Source organism: Balaenoptera musculus, chromosome 9, assembly GCF_009873245.2.
Source record: "Balaenoptera musculus isolate JJ_BM4_2016_0621 chromosome 9, mBalMus1.pri.v3, whole genome shotgun sequence".
NCBI classification, from domain to species: domain Eukaryota; kingdom Metazoa; phylum Chordata; class Mammalia; order Artiodactyla; family Balaenopteridae; genus Balaenoptera; species Balaenoptera musculus.
In genome coordinates, this window is record NC_045793.1 from 54,272,038 (window position 1) to 54,298,047 (window position 26,010).

At 35.6% G+C, this 26,010-nt stretch overlaps 1 protein-coding gene across 1 annotated transcript in view; it reads left to right on the top strand.

Moving 5' to 3' along the window:
* Positions 1 to 26,010, top strand: part of ZNF804B (zinc finger protein 804B) — a 524,148-nt gene that overhangs the window by 405,691 nt on the left and 92,447 nt on the right. Inside the window, exon 2 of the mRNA XM_036863687.1 lies at positions 22,360 to 22,503. Within this exon, the coding sequence (XP_036719582.1) occupies positions 22,360 to 22,503 (144 nt within the window). The remainder of the gene's footprint in view (positions 1 to 22,359; positions 22,504 to 26,010) is intronic.

The window sequence follows — 26,010 nt, forward strand, 5'->3', positions numbered from 1 at the left end:
GTTTTAACAAAAGTTGGACTTTAAAAAACATACTTGCTAAGAGAAACTTCCTAAGATGCCTGTTATGTGCCAGTTTATTCTCTATTAGCAAACAAATCAATAGAATGCAATCTTAATATTTCAGCCTGTGAGCTTTCTGAATTCAGAATTAATTGCAATGGAAACTGCAACAAATTAACTTGAGCAGATGACATTTAATTCAAATAAGATCAAATAGGAAATTGCCCTTTCTCAAAGATACTATTAGAGTGGTGTGCTACCTAATTAAAAATACTAAATCACTTGCTTTTTCTCATTCTATTTTTAAGAAGCATGGTATGGTAGGTAGCATTCATGAATCAAAAATTTAAATAACATGTGAAAAGACACCTAGAGGTACCATTAAAACACATTCTCCAAAGTCAAACAAAGCTAATTTGAGCTTAACCTTATCAGCAATCCAAATTCAGCAAATACAGCATACTGTGATGTTCATGAGAACTATATGTGGCAGTAGAAGACTTTAGATTTCAAAATATGGTAAGAGAGGAGAGGACAAGTATAGTTGTAGCTACTGCCCATAATAAGCATGTACTAGGTAAAAACCCAGGGAATAATTTCTTCTTATTGTTGAACAACACTCCTGGGGAAATATGCTTTAAAATTGGTTATCAGAAACACAATTTTGAAGTGACATAAAAGAGGGAATATTAAATTTAGTTTTTCTTGATTACTTAGTAAAAGACAAGTTTACCCCTCCCTCCAGAAAACTAAGGAAGACAGGGTAACTGCTTCTCTGCCTCTGTTTCCATAATGGTGGGCACTAGAGAAAATATGCAATGATTATGGAAAGTTATTGCTTAGTGGAAATTATCAGAATTGAACTGAATACTATTATCACTGATCTGTATTCTCTGATTTGATCTAGCAATTATCAGATTCTGCTCATGATTGTATTTTGGCTACAACTAGAGTTTCTCTGTCCACATGTGAGGGGAAGACATTTCCATTTATTTGTTCAAAAACATATACTTCGAATGTCTATTTTATACCAGGAAATGTGTTAAAAATACGGAAATACGTGCGTGATCTGTGTTTTCAAGAAACAGACACTAAAGACAAGGTATATAGGAAGGAAGAAATTGATACAGGGCATATAAAAAGAATAGAGGGCAATGGGAGCTCATGGCAAAAGATTTCCTTTGACCAGCGTGACAAAGAAGACTTCATGGCATAGACAGAGTAAATGAGTTGAGTTGGCTGAAGTATAAACGTGAGGAGGCAAGAGAATGACATTCCAGGGAGAAGAGTTAGAGCAAAGGAACAGAGGAGGAAAAATAAAGGACACAGATAATAATAGTGAATCATTTACTGTGATGAGAACATAAGATATGATAGGAAACCATGAGAAGACTGAAAAGTGTACTGGAACCAGATCACAGAGGAATTAAGCACTGGCATTTTGTTCATTAGGCAAGTAACCCAAAGGACATTATTTATTGGGCAGCTGTATGTAAGATGTATTACTGCATACAAAGAACCCCTGAAAACCCCGAAGGAATATTGTAACTTGGTCTGCTCATCTATACAGGAGAAAAGTCAGGGTAAAGGCTGGCAGAAAAAAAAAATCTACAAGACTCATCTGCTTTTAAAAAATATTTCTTTTTTTTCTTTAAGGAAGGAATGATGTAGCAAGCTTTCCTCATGCTAAATATATATTTTGTTTGTTCCTTTATCTCCAAATCCTGCATTCCTAAGTACCTTTGCAAGCTCAGGTAGGGCAAATCTCAGATGTGAATAGAAAATGGAATGCTTTTAATTTTTAAATAATGCCTTCCTTATTGGAAAAATGGCTGTGACAAGATTAACCAGAATCATAGCACCCATTTTAGGGAGAAAAATAAGAAGTCATTGACAGTCATTTTACTTATACAGCCATCTGCACATTCATATCTAAATCCTTCTGGCATTTAAATATGCAGCTTCCAAATTCAGGATCTTGTTGAGAGGCCTGAGTTATTCAGAAGCCAGCAGGAATGACAGGCACCAACAAATCTTTTTGTGGGCCCTTCATTCTAATCTTTTATACGGTTAGCCTTTTTATGAGCTGCTGTCACTGTGGAATCAAGCAAATTCCAGTAAATAAGCACACAGTTTCTTGGCTCTCCATCATGCAAAGGCTGGTCTGGTCGAAGATGAGATGTATGGAAGGTGGTTGAGAATAAGATCAGAATAGAATGATGGAATCATTGAGTCTGTGAGGTGAAAGGCCCTTAGAGATGGCCTAGCTGAGCATTACATTGTGCAGAGATACTGTAGAGAACTCTGGACAAGCCCTAGGGTTGCAGGGAGTCCAACCTACATACACAGACACATGAGCACACAGACACACACACGTGCACACACACTTCAATCAAAGCAGCTCCCCTTTGGTCTGCTTTAAATATAGTACTGAATTTTCCTCTGATAAATAACAGTAGAAACTGCATGCCTAGTAGAGCAGCTTATGGAATCCCAGTTTATGGATTCATTTCATGGATGCTATAACAGTTTAGAAAAGGATAAATGACCTGTCTTTTTCCTCTTCTTCCCCTAGCCTTCTCTTAGAGATGAATGGTTAATAATATAATATAGTCTTTATAAGGTATTTAACATAGGGTATGTTAACTTTAAATGCCATTTCTTTCTCCTGTTAAATTCCTTTTGAGTTCTGTGTTCATGATATTGTATTTCATGATTTCAATATTTATAAATAATGCTTCTTTGATGCTTTTTTTTCTGGTATTTAAAGAACACTCCTAACTTTCTTCCTTGCTACAGACACAGATTTCATCACCGAGTTCTATAGTTTCTATGAGTTTGTGTTATCGTACTTTACATAAGCTACTCTCCCCACCTATTACCATGTTTAGAAGCTAAGACCCAAGTTGTTCTAGAGTTTCTAGAGAACCATATTTGAGACAACCCACAACTTATGTATTAACCTAGATGCCTATTTGATATCAATATTATAATTAACGTATTTTCCAAACCTAAAATTGGTTGTCCTAGGGACAACCAAACAGGATATATTTTTTTTAATAAATTTATTTATTTATTTATTTATTTATTTATTTATTTATTTATTTATTTATTTATTTTTGGCTGTGTTGGGTCTTCATTTCTGTGCGAGGGCTTTCTCTAGTTGCGGCGAGCGGGGGCCGCTCTTCATCGCGGTGCGCGGGCCTCTCACTGTCGTGGCCTCTCTTGTTGCGGAGCACAGGCTCCAGACGCGCAGGCTCAGTAGTTGTGGCTCACGGGCCCAGTTGCCCACGGCATGTGGGATCTTCCCAGACCAGGGCTCGAACCTGGGTCCCCTGCCCTGGCAGGCAGATTCTCGACCACTGCGCCACCGGGGAAGCCCCCCAAACAAGATATTTGACATTAGGGCTCTACCAGAAAATCCGGGAACATTTTTGAGTTTTGATTTTGATTAGAGTTAGTGCCTTAAAAGCCTTACTGCATTAAAAAATATGGAAGGCATGAGAAATGATTCTATCACTGCGTTACAATTTATTGTGCCTCCACACAAATTGATATATTAAACTGACTATTTGAACCTGTACGTGTACAATGAAAAGTTAGCCATTAAAAAGAAACCATGAAAATTTAACAATCAATAAAAACATGCATATGTTGACAATGTGAATAGTGATAAAATAATTTTATAAATAAAAAATGTAAAACACCCCTTGCACATATATAAGGAAGGTGAAAGTATTTATAAAACAAATTACCACTGCCACAAATGGGGATATCTTAAAAATATTATTATACACAGTATAATGCTAATTCCTGTTTTAGAAAATTTGATGAACTTTTAAAAAGTTTACTTTGTGCCACCTAACGTTAGTCTTTGAGTGAATAAGAAGGTACCACACTATAAATAACAACATTTTTTTTCTTATATAGAAAAAGTCTTTGCTTGTCTGATATAGTAATATTTATTTGATATTATTTTATAAGAACTACCCCCAAAATTAGGGGCAAAAAAAGTGAAAACTGAAAGAAAGTGATTCCTGTCATGTAGCCAAATGCATAAAACCAAACATTTAAATATAAATACTTTCAGAGTTCATTTTCCCCTGTATTTGTATTTAAAGGTTACATTCCCCACCCCAACTCTTCATTTGTGCAGAGAAAGGCAAAGTACTTTGTCCATATCTGAGGGACAGTTCCTGGTATGCCTTATTCCAACCATCTGATTTTGAAATAAGTAATCCCCCCCCATAGTAATCTTTTCTTGATTAAAAATGACGTTTATAAAAAGGAAACAATATATTTGTTCACCTACAGGAGCCATGAGTGATATGGCTTAGCAGTTGTGTTGCATTTATAAATACATCTTTTGGCAACTGAGAAAATCACTTTTATTCTGCTCACTTAGAAAATGATAAGAGCCCTTCGCAGTATAATCTCCAAGGAAACAATCATTCTGAGGACCTCGATAGACAAGACTCTGCCTTTCTAATCTAAATCCTTCTGTCAAGATATGATAGATTCTTTCAACCATGATGACTGTCTTAGAATGTAATTCCAAAGGTACTCTCAGAATTTTGTTTGCAAAAACACAAATATCAGAGTCCTTTGATTTTTTTGGAGATTGGCTTCATCCTTAGCTCTGCACTTGGAATGTTGCCTTGTGGGGCTCCATATTCGAAATGCAATGGCATATTTCCTCTAATCACTGCATTCACCACCATCAGCAGAGAATTAACCTTGGCTCTTAGTGGTTGGGATTGATCCTCTCAATTTTCAATGTTTTTCTTTTGTTTTCTGACATAGAAACTCATTTAACCGAAAGAGAATATTTTCTACCTTCCAAATTTCAATCCGTCATATCTATCTTGTTAGTGAACTGCAAATATGACAGTTCAGCAGTAAAAACATTACATTAATTTCTTTGAGTCATTTATCTTGGCTGAGTAGAAACTAAGGGAGCACCAAACAAACAAACTGAAAACAAATAAAAACAAAGTAAAAAACAGGCTCAATAAGTGGGTGTCACACATCTAGATGGTAATTGTATAATCAGATGTCTTTTGTTTTTTAAAAAATTATTTTAAATTGGAGCATAGTTGATTAACAATGTTGTGTTAGTTTCAGGTGTACAGCAAAGTGATTCAGTATACATATACATGTATCTATTGTTTTTCAAATTCTTTTCTCATTTAGGTTATTATAGAATATTGAGCAGAGGTCCCTGTGCTATGCAGTAGGTCCCTGTTGGTTATCTATTGATATTTTAAATATAGTAGTGTGTACATGTCAATCCCAAACTCCCAATCTATCCCTCCCCCTCACCATCCTTCCCCCTTTGTAACCATAAGTTCATTCTCTAAGTCTATGAGTGTCTTTCTGTTTTGTAAATAAGTTCATTTGTATCATTTTTTTAATTCAGCATATATGCAATATCATGTATTTGTCTTTCTCGGTCTGACTTACTTCACTTAGTATGATAATCTCCATGTCCATCCAGGTTGCTGCAAATGGCAATATTTCATTCTTTTTGATGGCTGAGTAATATTCCATTGTATATGTGTACCACATCTTCTTTATCTAGTCATCTGTTGATGGACATTTAGGTTGCTTTCATGTCTTGGCTATTGTAAACAGCACTGCAGTGAACATTGCAGCGCATGTATCCTTTCAAACCATGTTTTTCTCCAGACATATGCCCAGGAGTGGGATTGCTGGATTATATGGTAGCTCTATTTTTAGTTTTTTAAGGAACCTCCATACTATTCTCCATAGTGACTGTACCAATGTACATTCCCACCAACAGTGTAGGAGGGTTCCCTTTTCTCTGCACCCTCTCTGGCATTTATTGTTTATAGATTTTTTGATGATGGCCCTTCTGACTGGTGTGAGGTGATATCTCATTGTAGTTTTGATTTGTATTTCTCTAGTAATTAGTGATGTTGAGCATCTTTTCATGTGCCTCTTGGCCATCTGTATATCTTCTTTGGAGAAATATCTATTTAGGTCTTCTGCCCATTTTTTGACCAGATTGTTTGTTTTTTTGATAATTGAGCCACATGATCTGTTTGTAAATTTTGGAGACTAATCCCTTGTCAGTCACATTGTTTGTAAATATTTTCTTTCATTCTGTGAGTTGTCTTTTCGTTTTGTGTATGGTTTCCTTTGCTGTGCAAAAGTTTTTGAATTTAGTTAGGTCCCATTTGTTTATTTTTGTTTTTATTTCCATTACTTTTTCATTTTGGCACAAATAAGTTGAGTCAAGATATTTGGAAGATTTTGATATGCTATTAAATCCTAGGGATGTGTGACAGGTGACATTTAGTATAATGTCTTCTTGTGCCCTGGGCTGTGTCTACAGTGGAAAAAGGTTGGAGAAGCAAGTGAGTATCCATCCGTTCTAGATGAGTGAATCCCTGTGGAAACCAGGGAGCCTGAAAAATTCAGCTTCCTCTCCCCAAAACACTTTCCTCACTTTCGCATTTTATCGTCAGAAAGATTCTATTAACCAACTCTTTTTCTCTTGAAAGAAACACATCGGTATTTAAGAAAACTGTCCCCAAAAGACAAAAATTAATGGCATAGTCTTAGAGTTCAAAAGATACTTGTCAATTAACCAAACCCCTATTTTAGAGATAGGAAAACTAGAGATAAGAAACTAGAGATAAGAAGTCACACATATCAAGCTGGTTGTAAAGCTAGGTATAAACTTACCTAGTTTCCCTGTCTCCTACCTCAAAAGAAGAGTCACACACCATTTATTGCATTTTCTTCGTAAGAATGACTTTTTTAAATTATATGTCCAATTTAGGTAAGATAAATGTTTGCTGACACAGAAGTTTTAAAAAATCAACCTAAATTGAACCAAGTTTTCAAGAATAACATAAATTTAAAAATACATAAAATGTGTAAAGTGTTCCTTTTAAATACCAAATTATCATATGTATTTCACAAAAGTATTTTAATATAAATATGTATCAATGTTTTAATTTTCAATATTTATTATGAACCTACAAAATATTCAAGTGAGCAGTTAATTTCAATATATAATTCACTGTTGATTAGCCATCATGTGCAGCAACAACTGTCAAGTAGCCATAAGGTACAAAAAAAATCTTTTATGACACAAAATTGTCACCTAAATGCTGTTAATGCCTCATAAACATGGATAGAGTGCAAAGAAGAGTCCACCAAATTATTGAATTTGCTTTCAACTCAATGCTGAATAACTTAGCAGCTGTTACGATTATGCCTACAGAGTATGAATTAACTATCTCATCAACTGAACCACTTGTTATCACTTCAGTAATGTTTTAACCTCTTTATAATGAATCATGAAATCTATGTTAAAAAAATATTTGAATGACATTCAATTGTATTCTCATCCTGCACTCAAGCATTCTCTATCACCTTCATAAGACAAAGGTAAAATATACCACCAGGCTAAACAGAATACATGAAAAAAGAGAAAAATACTTGCCTGAGGATATTATGTAGGGAGCAGAATAAAAAAGCTGTAGCCAAGTGGTAGGGGAAAATTCTGAACTGGATTTTTTAGAAGTGCATCTACCAAGCGTTATTTTTCATATAAGTTGTACCTCACTCATGGAAAGGTAAATGTGTGAATGAAACTTTATCAGGCAACAAAATGATTCTTGACATTTATGCAAAATTGTGAAAATAGCTTACATTTTTAGGATGAGATAAAGAAATAGCTATATACTGAAAAAAAAAATATTGATGTTGCTCAGTTTGGGATAGAATCTGCTGGGATCTTTTCTGAACAGTGGGAGAATAAAGAATTCTTATTAGGAGTATGGAAAATAAATTAGAAGGACTAATCATTAATATTTTCACATTGTACATATTTAAAGGGTACAGTTTAAAGAGTTATGACATACGTATATGCCCACAAAGTCATCACTACAATCAAGATAGTTTCAAACATATGTCACCACCAAACGTTTCCTAGTGCCCCTTTATAGTTCCTTCCTTCTCCCCCTCCACCTGTCCCCCAGTTCCGAGTACCACTGGAAAGAAACCAAGTGCCTATTAACAGGGGGATGGATAAATAGTCGTGATATATCCATACCATAGAATGCCATCCTACAATTAAAATGAACAAGTAATATACACAACATGGATTAAACTCAAAATAATTATGCTGAGTGAAAAATCAGACAAAAAAGAATACATTTTTATAAAATCTTAAGAAATACAAACCCACTGGATTCTATATTCTATAGACAAAAAATAAAACATTAATATTTAATTAGTTTTTTTGGTAAGGTGTATATGTTATTTAATTAAGAATTCAGTTTCACGTGCTTCAGTTCCTAGGGCCCAAACAAAACAGTACAAAACAAAAAGTCCTCAGTGCCTGACTGTAGCAAGTTCAAGAATTCCTTTAGAGCTAATACAGGTTTCCACAAAAGTCTGAAAGAAAGAGAGTAAAAAGCAGATGCAAAATATGTAAAAGTTTTAGTCACAAAACCAGCTCTCCATTTGTTGGTGGCTTCGTTTTGCAAATTTGTCTTCTACCAAAGAACGTATCTGCATAATAGCTCTTCCATTTTTTTCCCTTTTCCTTCCATTGGCTGATTACAATCATATTTTATATGTATTATAAGTTTTCACATCTTATCTCCATTTTGTAACTTCTGAATTAATACAAAAAGGGGCGAAATGTTTTTGAAAGTTTACTTATGAGGAAACAGGAAACTTAGCTATTAATTTAATATCTTTGTCACTTGGTTACTCATTGGAATTCATATTTAGCTCAAAAGAACCACTTAGGGTCTTGATTTTTTCCCTTATTATAATAGATGGTTTATGCATAGGTTGCTGCAGTTTAATTTAGTTAAATGGAGACACCAGAAAGTGGAAATTTTTCTGCATTTTTAGTTTTGAATATTGAAGAAACTTGATCTCATTTTTATCTGAATAAATTATTCTTCAATCAGTTAGCAAATTGAATGCTTAGATGTTACTAAATATCTTTTAAAGTAATGACATATTATTGGTTTATTTTGACATACAGATCTGGTCATTAAAGATTGATGAATAGAACACTGACCTTAGGTTATCCAAGTTTTCATGAAAATATTAACTAAATGGACAACAAAAGAAGAACTGACAAACATCAGCAGATAATTAAAACTTTACAAACTTATGTTTGATTATAATACTAGCTTGATCAACTCATGAGTTGATTTAAGGCACATAGGTTAAATGGGAATATTTTTTGGAAATGCTACCACACAAACACATATACACACATAAGTCATTTTTAAAGCTTTTACTTGCTAAACAGACAAAATAATTGGTGTGGGTCTTGACAGCCTTTTTAGTTAAAGCCCATAAAATTTATCCTTGCCATTTCGTTATTAATAATAAAATGCCTAATGTTTAAATCACCTTCCAAATTTGTGGTCACACTGAGTGAGTGCCTATTTCTGTACAATAATAGTAGCATTTGTAAGAATACACTTTTTTCTTCTTTTAGTGAAAACATTATAGAACCAATTAGATCATAATGCAGTTAGTGAAAGACACTAAGTTGGCAAATGTTTTATACTAAATAAAAACTAAACCTTGAGACCTTGATATTATTTGTCATGTTACCTAAGGAATATTGTCACATAAATGTAATGAAAATTAATACACATCCTTGCAGAAAGAGTATATATTTATTGTTAATCTCCAATGTAGATTCCTGTATGTTATACATTAATAAACTTTCAAATCATGATTTTTGTATAGGGTAGTAAAAATATAACAGAAAATATCCAAAGCTTTTTTTTTTTTTCAGTAACAAAAAACATCCTTAAAAAAATTAGTCTCTCTGTACTCCTGCCAAAGGCAGAAATCCAAAAGATACAGTAGCAAAAGGCCAGGTCAGGAAGTCAGCTCAGCTCACCATCTATAGTAGAAAGCAGAGCCTGTTTACAGAAAGAAAAATGTATGTTTAATGCAAAGAGCATTATTTCTAACAAGTAACTTATCCAGAATACGGCACCGTGGGGCGTTTAGAAATAAAAGAGTCAGCAATAACGGGCACTCGTGTCCTCACAGGGGCATGATTAAGGGTCTGGCTGAGGTTTCAGCTTGTTTTTGCATTGGATTTTTTTCCCCTTTAGTTTGCAACACAAAGACAGGTCCCATAGAAAGAAGAACTTGTCATCCACATAGTACATCACTCAGTCGGGTACAGATAACTAAATCTCTCCCCTGTGGGAAGAAATGCTTTTTATTGGACTTTGTGGGCCCATTCTCTGTACATTGTTGGATGTCAGTTACGGGAAGCTCGGCTCCCCCTCCCTAGTGGAGCCAGAATCTTTTGGTGCAGTCCTCAGGGACCACCCCCGCCCCCATCAAGTCTCCATTCCCAGCCCAGACACTTCTGCTCTCAACCAGCCAGATATCTGTCTTCAGTTGTCACTGTGTATCGCATTCAAATCTAATGCCGTGTTTTTCTATTTGCTGTTAAACTCTGTAAAAACAAAATGAAACAAAACAAAACCTAGAAAATGTAAACAAATAGCAATATTAGGCTGGTACTGTGCCAAGTATTTCATTTGATTTGTTTCCACAATCAGTACCACGGTCCTATGAGTTAGTTACTGTTATCACGTGCTCCTGTTTTGGGATGAAGACACAGATAAAGATGGAATTGCTGGGTCCTCCCGCCCCCCCGTCATGAGGAACAGACCTTTGATTTAAACTCAGTGTGTCTGATCCAGAACTACACTCCTAACCACAAGGACATATTGCCTCGTCTATTTTTAATAACTAATTTCAAAACTTAGAACTTCCTAGACACCCTTCCTCCTGGCATATTTCCACTTTGGCCACTACTTCAGCATTTTAATTAAGACTATATAGTTTTTTATCTATAGCTATCGATGATAGGTAGGTAGGTAGTAGGTAGGTAGATAGATAATGTGACTGCTGAGTGGTACCTGGAATGGTATTAGGTGCCTTTTATGTTTGAACTTACTTAATCATTATAATCATCATGTGAAGGTGACATTACTATCCATGTTTTACAGAATTTAAGTGATGCATTGAAGGCCATGGAGTTTGCAAGCAGTTGAGCTAGGATTCATACTCTTACCTTGATCTCTGTTCCTCCCTAGATGGACATCCAAAGTGCAGCTATTGTGGTATTTGGGCACACAGTAAACCAAGAGGGATACTCCTTTGTGAGTGTTTGCTGCTACTCTTAGGGAGTGCCTAATGGTATTTATTTACAAGTTTAAGGGCATTGTCATTTCTTATCAATGAAGGTTCTCTTTTCTTTTTATACTATAATAACTCTTTTTTTTCCTACTTGTCCCTGCTATCATTGCAGCTAGTACAAAATAGAGATTTGCTGACAAATTCATCCATTAGTGAGAACACAGATTCCAGCCCAGAGTTGTAACAGAATATTCATACAGACAGCAGCCAGTCAAGATGGCATAATTGATGGAGGCAAAAAATTCTATAGGAGTTAATTTTTAAAATCACTTAATTGTGCTTTGGTGATCAAAGTGAACTCAGACTTTGTGTAAAGACTCTGAAGCAAGAAGCAGTGAGTCCAAGAGAGATGTCCTGGGAAAATAATCACAAGAAGGACACTAAGGAACAACATGGGCAGAACCATAATTCTTATGTTAGTTACTGGTCAGAAATAACACCAGCTGTAATAGAAGAGGAGACAGGGAATAGGGTTCCATCCTCTCTAAAGTCTGTATGGCTTTTTGTTTATCAGTACATAGAGTGAAATCTATATTATTCTCATTACAAAATGTAGGTTGAGTCATTCTCAGAAATACTTTATGCCACCTTCTTAAACTCCAGAATTAAAGACTCATCAAGTGACATTCTTTTTTTTATATCTAAGAGTCAAATACAAGACCATTAACTTAAGCTCTTTATAAAATTCCATCTTAATACGTTTACTCTTCTTAGGTATGTAGGCACATTACAAAGCAACATGGTTTTTTCCCTTCTCTGAATACATACAGCACTTTAAATCCCCACCATATGACTGTATATTCCTTTCTGTTTTCACTTGCAATTTGTGAATTAATTCTGTCCCTTCAGGTGGTCTGAGAGTCTCTTGAAGACAGGAATTATGTGCTATTATTATCTTGCACAGTAGAATAACACAGTAACTAATCCAAACCTTTATAATACAGCCAAATCCCCACCATACATTAAATTCCTTCAAGGGCAGCATAGAAATTTTAAAAAAATCATTTTAGGTATGAATTCTTTTATCTTCTGCTTTTTCTTCTCTTTCATCTAAGATATCCCTCCAGTATCAGAAAAGAAGATAGCTTCCTCCTTTCTAAAGCCAGTTTTAGCACTAGCTCAGCTCAGTGCTCAATCCACTGTAACTATAACTAACCATCTATGGACTAGACTAGCAAAGCTCTTAATATATTTTTTTAAAGTTTAGGAGAATAAAGGGAAGAGGAAGTCCTCTACTGAGAGTGATTCTGTCTCCTTCTGTAGGAAATGGTTTAAAATGGAAAATTTTCTATTTCTGGCATTCCAAGAGTCAGAACATACTTTCTAAATATGATGTTAAATAGATTTTGACTGTGTTGTTTAAGAAAAGAAAGAGAATATCTGTATACCTTTATCAGCTTAAAGACTGCAGATACTCATTTATCCATTTCGAGCTTCAGAGATGCAAAATTTGGTCGTTTAGCTCAATCTCCTCTTCCAAGTAAGGAAATAGGCATCGTAGAATTTGTGGCCCTGCTATTGTTCTCCAAGGTTGGAGTCAAGGACTTGAATTAGCCCAGATCTGCTACTTATCATTCTGCATCAAGCTGGGCAAACCAAAGAACTTCTGGATTAAATTTCTTTAACTAGAAAAGATTTTCTAAAGTCCCTTCCATGTCTGTGTGACGATTCTGTCTTTTTTATTCCACTTCTTTTACAGTGGACCCACAGCTTGTCTTCTGTTGTAGCTGGCTCTCTTTCCAGACTAGCTCTATGCACGGTGCACACACACACACACACACACACACACACACACAATCACACACAGTAGATTGCGGCACGCTATATAGCTTATTGAGTGGGTGCTGGTGTTAACAATAAGTATGGATCCTCCAACTGTTCAAGCAGCTGTGAAAATCTGTTTCAACTCTTCACCACAGTCTGGGTGGGCTGTACTATCAGTTCTGCCTTTATGACACATACTAACTTTTGCCCCAGTTTCCAGCTCATCGGCCTTTCTGACTTCAATTGACAATTGTTTTTATTTTCAATAAAGCAAGAGTGTATCCATAAAACTGGTATACACCCTTTCTTTTTGAGGATTTTTGAAGTCAGTGACCCAAGTTTTACAAAAGTTCTATGAGAATAATCATTAATAGGTAAAATATGTGACAAGTATTTTTTCCAAAATATATGACAACAGAGCCAAGTTCTGTACATCATTTCATGATCTTGAAAGTAGTGTAATGTAGTTTATAGCATTTCCTTTAGCCCATGTGAATGCCTTCCTCTCAAAGAAAACTAGCATTTTAATAGATTTCCTTTACTTTGACACAATTTCCCAGCTTGAAGTTAATATTTCAAGATTTGAGACACAGAGCTTCTGTATAGCATACTTCTTTCACAACTGCTAGTTTTCTCTAAGTTTGAAAGTAAATTACCTATTAGAATTTCAATAGATAGAAGGCCGGAGCAGCCAGTTTGAAATAATGAAGTGCCTTTGTGAGCACAGTCACTTTTTAAACATCTCTGGTTATAGAACAAGTAAACCAAATGTAGCAGACTTTTTAATCAAACAAGATAGCAAATGTTCAGAAAACACAGAAAGAATGTCCTTGGAGTTTTGGCATTTACCTGGTTTGTGTGTCCTTTTTTAAAAGCAAAAACTTTGGCTTTATACTATTTTAACACATCATTTTAGGAGTTTCCAGGCCTGTTTTAGCACATGTAGAACAGAAACACAGCTTTTTAGAATTGTACAGATGAATTCCAGAGCAACCTGAGAAGGGCTTAGAACAGGAAGTGACTTGACAATCACCTGAATCTTTTTGAAGGGAACCTATTTGCCGTTAATTCCCATGCAAAAGTGAAGCAGCGTCTAGGTCAGCATCTCTTAATGACAATTTCTCCCCTAGATAGCTGTTACAGATGTTGAATTTTTAAAACATGGTTTGTAATTGAGCAGGTGTCACTAGCAACTTTCCAGAAAACTTAGTTACCTGACATTTTTCATTGATTTCTCCTATATTAGAAAATGAAATGTCAGACACTATTAATTGCATTTTTAAAATAAGTAGTTACAGCAGGAGTAATGGGTAAATGAAAGTACTTCCTGTCTAATGCACAATAGATGTATTCATTTAAATGTATTCAACTTAGATCAATGCAATATGTCTATATTCATTACAGTTATACATGTCTGTGGGCTGAATTGATGGAGTGGTAATTACTACCTTTATAAATGGGACACTATTGTCAGTCTGGGGGAAGAAAACTCATTTTCTTATCATATTTTACACACCCACACAATAGACACATTCTAAAATCTTTCTTTCAAATATAGAAATTTTACCCATGAATTTCCAGTGGATCTAATGATTATAAGTATGGTCTGTCAGTAGTCCTGCTTTTCGCAAGGGGTGCTGAGGGTTGCTCTCTCTCATGGAAAATGACAGAGCGGAATTGGGGATCTCAAGATCTCTCCATACAAAGGAGCCCTCCTTGTCATCTGGCCCCACCCCTGGAGCTCAGCCATGTACATTACATAACATGGATTAGATTATTTTTACATCATGCATTGTTTTTCTTTGAGTTCAATGAAGGTAGGACTATCAAAATGTGATTTCGTTGTACACTTTTATTTTCTAAATACTAGACTATTTTTTAAGAGCCTTTTTAGGTTCATAGCAATATAGATCAGGAAATACAGAGAGTTCCTGTATACTCTCCCCTAATTTTATATACAGTTTCCCTTATTATTAACATTTTATATTAGTGTGGTGGGTGAGTGTGTTACAATTGATGAACTGATATTGATGTGTTATTATTAGCTAAAGTCTATATTCCACATTAGGGTTCACTCTTTGAAGTGTACAAGTATATGGGTTTTAACATCACCATACTCATTTCAGGTTTTCCAGTTCTCTCCCCTTTAGCACAATAACTAAACAGGAAAAAGGTCAGAAAGAAATTAAATGTATTCATTCCTTCACTCACTACATTTATTCATTCATGAATTCATTAATGGACGTTTGTTGGGCATGAACTCTAGGCCAAGGACTGCTATTTAATGGATTCGACCTTGTCCTTGACCATGGGTAAACTTACATATATTTTCATGTACTCTCTTTTTCTCTCCCAGCCAAAAATATTGCCTGTTTTTACTGGTGAGGGCTGGGATGTTCTCTGTAAGAGACTGGTAGTCCTTGCATCTTGATGGGCTCATACTACACGGTGTCCAGTAAATCTCATTGGTTTACATGTATTTTACTGTTTCATTGGTTGTTAAAAATACTCTGAAAACCAATCCATAACCTTTATGAACTTGTGCAGTGCAGCATCTGTATCCCATCGGTAAGCAATATGGAAATTATATGTGCGCCTTTTTTCCTTTAAGGCAGACATGCATAGTTAGGTAATAAAGCAATAGCTACTGTTATGATTATTTTAGGGTACACCTGGGACTGCATTATATACTTATGTGTTTTTCTGGTAGAGGAACTGTATATTAATTTATGCTGAGGAAGATGAAGTTGGTGGTGTAGAATACTGATGAACAATGGGTCTAACAGATATGCATGTGTTTTTCAAAAATAACCTCTGTTCAAATGCAGCCAATTAGGAATCTTCTCCAAAATAAGCAGTTATACAAGCAAACTTTAAATATTTAATTGTTGCTTCATGAACAGAAATGCAATCATCACTCTGGCATCTTGCCAGTAAGTCAGAAATTCATCATTCTTTCCAAATTAGAAACGATGCTGAGATGTTCCCAAAACATGCCACCCAGTGATAAGTTCACATATTTAATGTGGTTGTATTCATCTTCTCATCTGGGCAGCTTGAATGAATCACTAATAAGAGGGGAAAAGCTCTTTTTCAAATCCAGGAAGTGGCTGACATTATACTTACCTGGGCATTGCTGGAAAGGTCTAACTTTGGTTGTGTCCAGTTCAAGTCTGGGAAACCAACACTTGATTCTCAACAAATCGTAAGGAGAACTATTGATTATGGTAAGACAGGAGGAGCACTGGAAACATACTCATCTGTTTATTCTGACGTTATTTCAACAGTTTAATTCCCCATGATATAACTTAACATTGCCACAGTAAGCCAAGCTATCTATTACGTAGTGGGAAAAGCATTCTCTGGTTTTTATTCATTAATTTAACTTATTAAATTTAAACTTACTGAGTTTCTTCTAAATAACAAGTAACATGCTAGATGCTATAGAATGCAAAGACCATATAAAAGAAGCCCGTCACATCTTTAGGGAAATCAATATTAGTAATATTAATGTTAATTAAGGACATCCAGTGCTCTCTTGACTGTGTGTGGGATTTCTAAACAGCCCAAACGTTAAAAACAAATTGTGAGTTAAAAACATCTGAAAATCCTATTTATGGAAACCAAATTTGATTTTACTCTCAGGGATTGTGCTTTCATATGAGATGGTGGGTTGAAGAGGATAAGGATTCCTATCACTTGCTCAAATTTTCATCAGAAAATGAAAGTTGCTTTATAGACTCATAGGAGAATGGTATTATTTTTTTAAAAAATTTTAGCATCACATGGATACACCTATACCCATACATATAACACAAAGACACATACACACAAAATATCCAAACATCAAGTACCTACTTTTAGCATACACTGTACTAAGTGCTTCCATGAAACTGATCTCATTTTATACTCACAACAGTCCTTCAAGCTACTCACTATTCCCTTTAATTTATCCTGAGAAAAATGAAAATTTAAAGTTTAAACTGCTGTAAGAAAGAGGCTGAGATTCAAATCAGTCAGTCTTCAAACACTATTTTTTTTCTCTAGCACAAAAATAAAATAAATACATGAAGAAACCCATCTAAATCAAGTTTCCCATTACCCAATCTATTACAGAGATGCAAGGGGACAATGGGCGCCAAAAGCGATTTTTTGAATCAGCGACAGCCACTTGATCAAAGGGGGAGGAGAATTCACTATCTTTGAAACAGGATTTTATATGGGGCCAGTGTAACAGAACAGGTTAGAGAATATTAGAATTCTTAAAGCAATCTCTTACACATAACAGTGAAAGGTCAAATGTGAACTTTCATGCAAAGAATATGAATTCAGTTCTCAAAGCTCCAAGCTGGTATTGCCATCAAGGAGATACGAAGAACAGCAGTTGATTTCTTCTCTTCCTTTTCAATAATCAAGGCACATATTCACAACCAGCGAACAGGACTACCACCTTGTATTTTCCTAGTGCCCATCTCTCAGCTTCAAGAGCTTTATAGATTTTTAAAATTATAATTAGTCCTCTTACTCTCTCTGGGAGCTAGGGGCTCTGTATCATTCCAAATCTACCAAAATAGTTGGCAGAGACAGCTTAGAATTATGCGGCGTCTGGATAAAGGCTAATTAGGGCAGCCATGAGCATGGTGATTAATAGCTCTGAAGACAGGCAGATCTGAGTCTGAATCCGGTCTCTGCTCTTCAGCATTGAGTGAGTTTCTAGATGTGTTTGTGCCTTGTCTTCCATGTCTTTATATGGGATAATAAGAGATGATACTTCGTAAAGTCATTGTGAAGATTGAGTTAACAAACGTGAAGTGCTTGGCAGATTTCTATTTTACAAAGGGAGAGCAATGGATTTTAGTGTGTAAGCATCATTACAATAATAAAAATAATTTGGTAGCAAACATACATATTTCTAACTAAACACATTACTCTAGTCAGAATACTTGCCACTTTACAGACACACTTGTTATATGCATGAATGTAAAATTCTTGGTGTGAAAAAGTATATTTTCTCTCTTTGCACCCAAAATATTAATTATGAAAAGTAATTAATTACTATGGAATTCTTACTGAACTGCAACATAATTGCCCACTGGCAATGCCTAATGTTTTAAAAATGACTTATTAAGATAACTGTCATATTCAATTTATAATTCATTTTCAACATTTAATGGATCACTGAGAATGCTTAACAAGAAGTTTTCTTTTATTTCATAAATGTTATTTTTTCTATTAAATAAGCTTCCAAAGTCTCCTCTTCTAGGCAAACTGTGAGAAGGGAAATTTTTTTTTTTTTTAAACATCTTTATTGAAGTATAATTGCCTTACAATTGTGTGTTAGCTTCTGCTTTATAACAAAGTTAATCAGTTATACATATACAATATGTTCCCATATCTCTTCCCTCTTGCATCTCCCTCCCTCCCACCCTCCCCATCCCACCCCTCTAGGTGGTGAGAAGGGAAATTTGTATAACTAGCAAATCAATGATACAGTTATACATCAAATGTTATATGTCTAATGTATTATTATGAATTTTATTCACTTTTAATTTTAAAAATTTACTGATACTGAGAATAGGTGGTTATTTACTCCTTTCATGTTTACTCCATATCTCAATATATTTAAAGACTGTAATTATTTCAGAGAGTAAATCTCACCTTGATTTGCCTTCAAAGCTATTTGACCAGTAAAAGTATCTTGTCATTAAACAAAAAGGCAAGAAATGCTGAGAACTTTCAGTGTATCTAATGCTACGTGTGAAAAAGAGAGAGAGAAAAAGAATCTGACTTTTTCTTCAAATTATTCTTAACTAGTATGAACTAGGTAAATTCTATAACAACTTATGATTATCACTGTATTGCAATTTATAGTGTTTACCTGTTCATATGTAATTATTCCATGCTAGACTGTAAAACTCTGAGGTAGAGACCGAGTAAGAAACTGATGATTACAAGTTGCTTAACAAGAGGTTCTTGACTGTTTAAGTGCTTGATAATAGGGCGATGAATGTGTAGTTAAATGAATGCATGAATGATTGAGTGGATGGGGCAGCGTGATACAATGGAAGTGCGCCCCTGCTTTACTGTTAGCTGATTTTATTCTAATCACGAAATTGCTAAACATCAGTTGCCTCTTCTGCTAAATGGTAGGATTAGATAGACTACATGATACCTCCCCTACTAGTCTGAGACCTTACCCTCCAGCCTTCTGGCACATAGATATGGACCAACTCATCTCCATCTCCATAGGTAGTCCACTTTGACACTTCCAAGCAGGTCTACCTTATGCTGAGTAATACCATGGACCACTAAGTTATAGTTCTTTTACTAAAAGTCAGCTCCAGCTCTAATCTCAGTTTTCAAGTTTTGCCAAAAATTCTTAAGGATTTTGGTTTTTTTTCTTTTCCTCTATGATTCCTCTATCCCTACCCAACTCTTGGCTTGTAGTCTCCTCTGCCTGATATTTCTACTCTCAGGCCTCAGTTTCCCCATTTCTATTCCCTAGTCACTGCTGTTGGGTTTATGCTTTTACTTCTGGCTTTGAGGGACACACGGATTGTGAACTCTGAATGTTTTGCTCATGGCATTTATATCCCACAGGTGGGATATATTCCTCTCTTAATAAGGGGCCTAGGATATGCTGTGGGAATATCATTAGTCCCTTGTAGGGAAGAGAAACGGGTATATCAGCACCACTTCCCGGCAAGAAAAATGAAGCAAGAAACAGGGCATGTAATTTAGTCTGATGGTTTTGTAAAATGTAAACACTTGTAGGAGATGGTATATGACTAAAATGTTGGTAGAACTCTCATAACATTTTTCATTGAGAGTCATATATTATAATATCATAATTAAAGGGTGTTTTAGAAATAAAAAATGTTTAGATATAGATGCCAAGAGTAAGTGGAAAAGCTCTACTCCTGGCCATTGAGCTATTGTCACAAAATCCTCTCCAAAATCTGGAATAATAAGAATACACATTTTTAACTACAGATTCACCCTGAATTCTCAGTCGCCACCCCTACTCCACTCCCAGTTAACATAGCTGAGGCAGAGTTGCTCAATATCCAAGGCACATGGCCAGTTTTCTGAGGCTGTTGTTCCTGGCTCATCATAAAGTACGAAGAACTATGGGTAAACCAAAGTAGTCCCTGTTCCAATCCAATCCCTGCAATTATACTGAGAAAGGGCATAACAAATTTCTAGTGAGAAAGACTGGATGAAAAATAATGGTTTCCCCTGATTCTAAGTGTAGTGCATCAAAAGATATGCTCTACCTCAATGCTATACTGCTCCCTCAATTATCCAGTGACTAAATCTCCATTCTTTGAGTAACTGGGTTTTTGTCTTGAAATCAGTATCCACATTCTCATTACTGGATACATCCTGTCAAGTACCTTTTATTTGCCTCATTAGCCTAGAATGTAACCACATTTCTACGTCAACTCTCTTAGACAGGCAATCCAGATATTTTGTCTAGTTTGATCTTTGTTAATGTTACTCATGTCCTTCCTGCTTCTTGCCATGTGTTTTAGACACATATTTGGGCTTGAATCATTATGTTCCATGTCTGAATTAATTGCCCCATGACTTCTCCCAACCCTGTAGAATCTGCCTAAATTCCCTGTGTTTGCTTCCTTGTCTGGGTAGTGATATCCCTATGATTTAGGTTTATGGCCTAAGTTCTTTGTATAGAAGGTTAGTCATTTTGGAGAAACAAAGCTGAAATCCATTATTTTGTTCACCCATTCTTTATGCATATTTATTTGGTATCCTCTACGTGCCAGTCATTCTTTTATTTAGGCCTTGGGATAATAGAGAAGAACTTGCAGAATGGTAGGAGGCATGAATATGTAAGCCAGCATTATCTATTAATTTATGTAATGCATATTAAATAAGCACCTATTCTGGGCTAGACAATACGTTTGGCACCGTGGACACAAAAATGAATAAAACAGTTCCTGCCTTCAAAAGATTTATGGGAGCCATAGACATGAAAACAAATCTTTTAATATCATGTGGCATGTCTGCTAATAGAATTAAAGAGGGTAACATGGGAGCATGGATTGATATAAATGCCACTGATGAGGTAGGAAGGAGCTTGTATGGTATATTAAGGGGATTGGCCTTAAAGGGAGATGGTAAAGCACAGCTGTTTACTAACAAAGGAGGTAGGCATTGGTTATTTGAATTCAAATCCTTTCTGCACTTGCTAACTCAGTGACCACAAGTGTGTGATCTCTCCGAGTGCTGGTTGATGCATCTGTAAAATGTAGATTAAAATAGAATTTATTTTTATAGGGCTGTTGTGAGGAACAAATGAGATAATTCACATACTTAACCTAATACCTGGCACATTGTTTATGCTCAATAAGCATTTGTCACTATTATTCTATAGGCAATGAGAGAATTCAGGAGGATTTTAAGCAGGAGGGTGATATGGCCAAAATTCTGTTTGAGATAGAGCATAGTCAAAATTGTAAGTGTAATCATTTTGAAAACTGTGCAGTACACTCATTGGCAATGTCTAGCAGGAGCTGATGCTTGTGGGAGAAGCTTAGGCTGGAGTTAGACATTATGGATACATAAGGCTCTAACTATAGTATGAATGGGGTCACCCAGGGAGAGTGTGTAGAGTGGATAATTCAGTTGGCCGCAGATGGAATTGTGTGGAATACAAAAAATGTAAGGGGTAATATCAAAGAAAGAAATGTCTATGAAAAAGACAAAGTAGGAATGATCATAGATGTGTTTAGTAATAAGCAACATAATGGAGGCTTTCTCCTCCTTGAAATGTCATGGAAAATGATTCCCAGAGGGGGCAAAGAGCTGGGTATTGGGAAAGGAGTAGAAGCTCACCAATTTAACAAGGTGGGAAAGGCACTGTGTGAAGAGAAAATAGTAAGTCCCAACACATGATCTCAGGGAGACTAAACACGAGCCGTTGGTGAACAATATAAAACAATGCAATCAGTGCCCCAATAAAATATTGTAGTGGAGAGGTCTTACAGTGTTTCAGATAGGTCACTGGATAGGCAGAGGAAGTGGGGGTGAGTATTCCAGTTAGATGAGTCAGCAGAACCACACCTGGAAATGGGTGGCAAGAAGAAGATTGAGTAATGACCGTACTGCAGCTGAGGGCTCCTTTAGGATAAGTCATTATGTGTTTATTGACAACTTAGGGATAAGGCTAAGCTGAAAGTTGCTTCCACAGTGCCATGAATGTCTGAAATGTAATGTGACTAACCATATCCTTTTAGTCCCAGTAAAATTAAATACCAACTTGATTAATATGAGATCTGATTATGCTATTAGAGAGAAATGTAACCAACATTTTTGCCTTTTTTTTTTTTTAAGGATTTTCCAGAAAAGGAGAAGTCCACAGCAAAGGCCCTGGAAGATGTAAAGGCAAACTTTTACTGTGAATTATGTGACAAGCAGTACCACAAACACCAGGAGTTTGACAATCATATTAATTCTTATGATCATGCTCATAAGCAGGTAAGTCAAAGTGGGAAATAGCCTTCATATTCCTGGATTTATACCTTCAGAACACAACATAGGCAACTGGCCTTATTTATCCTTGTCTAAGATGCTGAGGTAAAGCCATTTTATACCTTTTTTTTCTTGAAGGTTGTGTTTTCTGTTTAAATATTGGGTGAAATACTTTTTCCTAGAAGGAATGTAAAACTGTAGGTTAACTTACAGATGATCCAAGAGTAGATTGGCATTTATTTTAGAGTTATATATGTGGGGAAACCAGGACCCATTAAAAATAGTGCCAGATTCAAAACCACCTAGCTACTTAGTGGCAGAACTAGAACACTGGACCAGTACTAGGACAGAATCTATCAAAGAGTTCTTTCAAGAGTTCCAAGGTATAGGGAATATTAAGTCTTTGGGGGAAAAATTCTCAATATAAGGTTACATTTTCCCAAGAATACCCTCTTAGGAGGGTCAAAGTGATTACTTAATAAATGAACCGTTGCAAACAAAGAAAATCTTGACAAAGGCAAAGTTGAGGGGTAATGGCAGGTATAAACACTTCACATTTCATTTTCTTTTTCTACACATGGAAGCTAAGATTCTCTATTTCTATCTGTCTGTGAAAGAGGAGGTTATTATTCTCATCTGTTAAATTTTATCCTTGCTGCATGAGGTATGAGAATACTAGCCCTTTAGGAATTAGGAGTGTTAAATACCACTAAGAAAGAAATTCCACATGGCCAGAGGATTATTGCTAAGAGCTGAGAAGGTGCACACTCCTAATATCTTTGAATATATGGGTAAGTCTTGTATATTCCAGACCTAGAATGTTTATTCAGAGTGAACAGCAATAAAGGTTTTGACTAACATCACTAATATTTATTGAGCACATATAAAATATATGGCTTTGGGAGATGCAAGACACAATTTCTAACTTTAAAGATACAGCATGCATATATAATTGACTGGATGTCTCTGACAAGAGCAAGAACAATGGGATAAATTGTTTAGGACTATGATTCCCAAATCTTAGTGTGCATAATCATCACTTTGGAACCTGTTAATAATACAGATTTCCAGATTCTCCTTTAGATATTCTAATTCAGTAGTTCTAAGATGGAGCACAGGAGCTTGTATTTTGAAAGGACACAAAATAGAATTTTTCAATCATACATAAAAATGAACTATGTGGCTACTATCCAACTCCAACAGCAATCAGTCTTGTTTCATTTATAGCACCACCACTCACTTCCCCACCCCTGCCACCACCGTGCGTTATTTTGAAGCAAATTCCAAACATTGTATCATTTCATCTGAAAGTATTTCAGGATGAATAATGATGCTTAAACAACCTAGCCATCATCGTATCTAAAAATTAACAGTATCTTGGTATCAGTGGGTGGTCTTGTTTTCTCATTTGTCTATTAAATGATTTATAAATTTGGGTTTGTTGAAATCAGGATCCAAACCTATCACACTTTTGGTTGACACATCTTTAAGTTTCTTTTAATATATATTTAAACTATGGGTTTTTCACTCCCTCTTTAAATTTTACTCCTTGCAATTTATTTGTCGAAAAACTGTATTGTTTCACAAATTTGAGATTTTGCTGAATACAACCCAGTGTTGTCTTTGCACGTTTTCTCTGTCTTCTGTATTTCCTTTAAACTTGTTGTTACAGATAAAATCTGATCAAATGCAGGTTAACATTTTTTTCTTGGTAAAAATATATTAGAGGATGTGTTGTGTCTTTCCATAAGGAGGTGTATGATGTCTAGTTTTCTTTCTTTTTATGACTTGAAGTTTGACCAGTGGGTTCAGATACTATTGCCTTGATCCACCCATCATTAAGTACCTCACCAACCTTTTTCCACTAATAGTTCTTGTATCCATAGATGATCATTTGCTTAAACCTATTACTTCATTTGGAGCTGTAAAATGATGATTCTAATTCTATCATCCTTTTGTCATTTATTAGATAGAATATGTCTATAAAGGCAAACTTCCCAAAAGTATCACCTAACCTGAATTTTATGTAGGAGTGCTTCAGGCTGCATATTAAGAAAAAAGTCACTCTGGAGATTTAGAGAAATAAATGACCACGGAAGGTCTCAGGGGATAGTGACATTTGACCTGTGCTTTAAGTGTACATGTGTAAATGTTGAAAAAGAGGCTCAAGATGGGGTGGAATTCTTGAAAGTGGAAACACAAGGAACTAAGGTGAGGAAATGGAGGGGTATGAGGCCTCTTTTGAAAACAGTAGGAAGTATTGGACTACCAGAGGGTGAATTCTCCACACTAGATCTGCATTCTACAGCCTGCCTTTCACTCTGCAATTCTGCCTCATCAATTTCCCTTTTTATCACTTTCCTCAATCTTATTTCCGTTGGCTTTCCAACATGTTGATAAAACTACCTTTCCTCAATCCTTATATTCCATCTATTTGCCCATTTCTGTCTTTCTTTAGGCTTACTAGCATTCTAAGATTCCTAGGCACACTCCTTGTTCAAACAGTGATTGAGTTTCCACTATGTGCTACTGTGCTGGCTGTTGAAAGTGGACAAATTTAATCCCTAATTTCAGGGAGCCTATAATCTGACTGGGGAACCTGGAACCTACCTAATCAATCTTTAAAATACATTGATTTAAATATTGTAGAATTTGTATATCTAGGATACTAAGAGAACGTATAAAAATTATTTAAGAATGAAAAGATGACAAGTGAGCTAGAAGTCCTAAAGAATGAATTATAAGTTAGCCATGTTAACCAACCAAGAATGGAAAGTCCTTTATGGTAGAAAACCTATATCAAGGCATGGGAACCTGTATCAAGCATAACCCAGAGATGCTGCAAAAGATTCACTGTGATCACTAAAGTCACCATCAGTCTCTTGGAGAGCTCTTTAAAAATCTTTGAAACTGTCCCTCATTCCTTCCATTCTTCTCTTGCAATAGACCTTGTTCTCATTCTTCCTTTTGCATTCTCTTTTCACCATTCATGTTTAATCTCACTCCTGATTTTTTGCTAGGACCTTCTAACTGGACTCCCTGCCTCAGTATTTTCCCTTCTCCACAGCAAGCTATCCATTTTCAGCCAGATTGATTCTCCCAAACTACCACACTTATTCTGTCACTCCCCTCCTTGGAAACTGTCAGTGGCTGCTGGCTGACTTCTTAAAAAGTCTGAATTACTTAGTCTGTCATTCAAAATGTCCACAGTTTGGCTCTGGCATCCATTTCCAGATTTATCTCCTGCAACCCCAGACTTTCCTTATACTTTCTTAAAAGATTCATTATGCTTTCCCACCTGCTCTTATTGGCTCATAATCTTCCCTCTGTCTGGGATGCCTGGGGGCTGTATTTCAACCTATACTTCAGTAGATTTAATACATAGACTGACAACTTATATCCAGATATAAAAAAAGCTGAGATCTCATGCTAAGCTGAGTAACAGCATTTTCCAAATTCCTTTTGATCAACACATTCATATTGTACAGAATTTTGTACATGCTGCCCACTTTG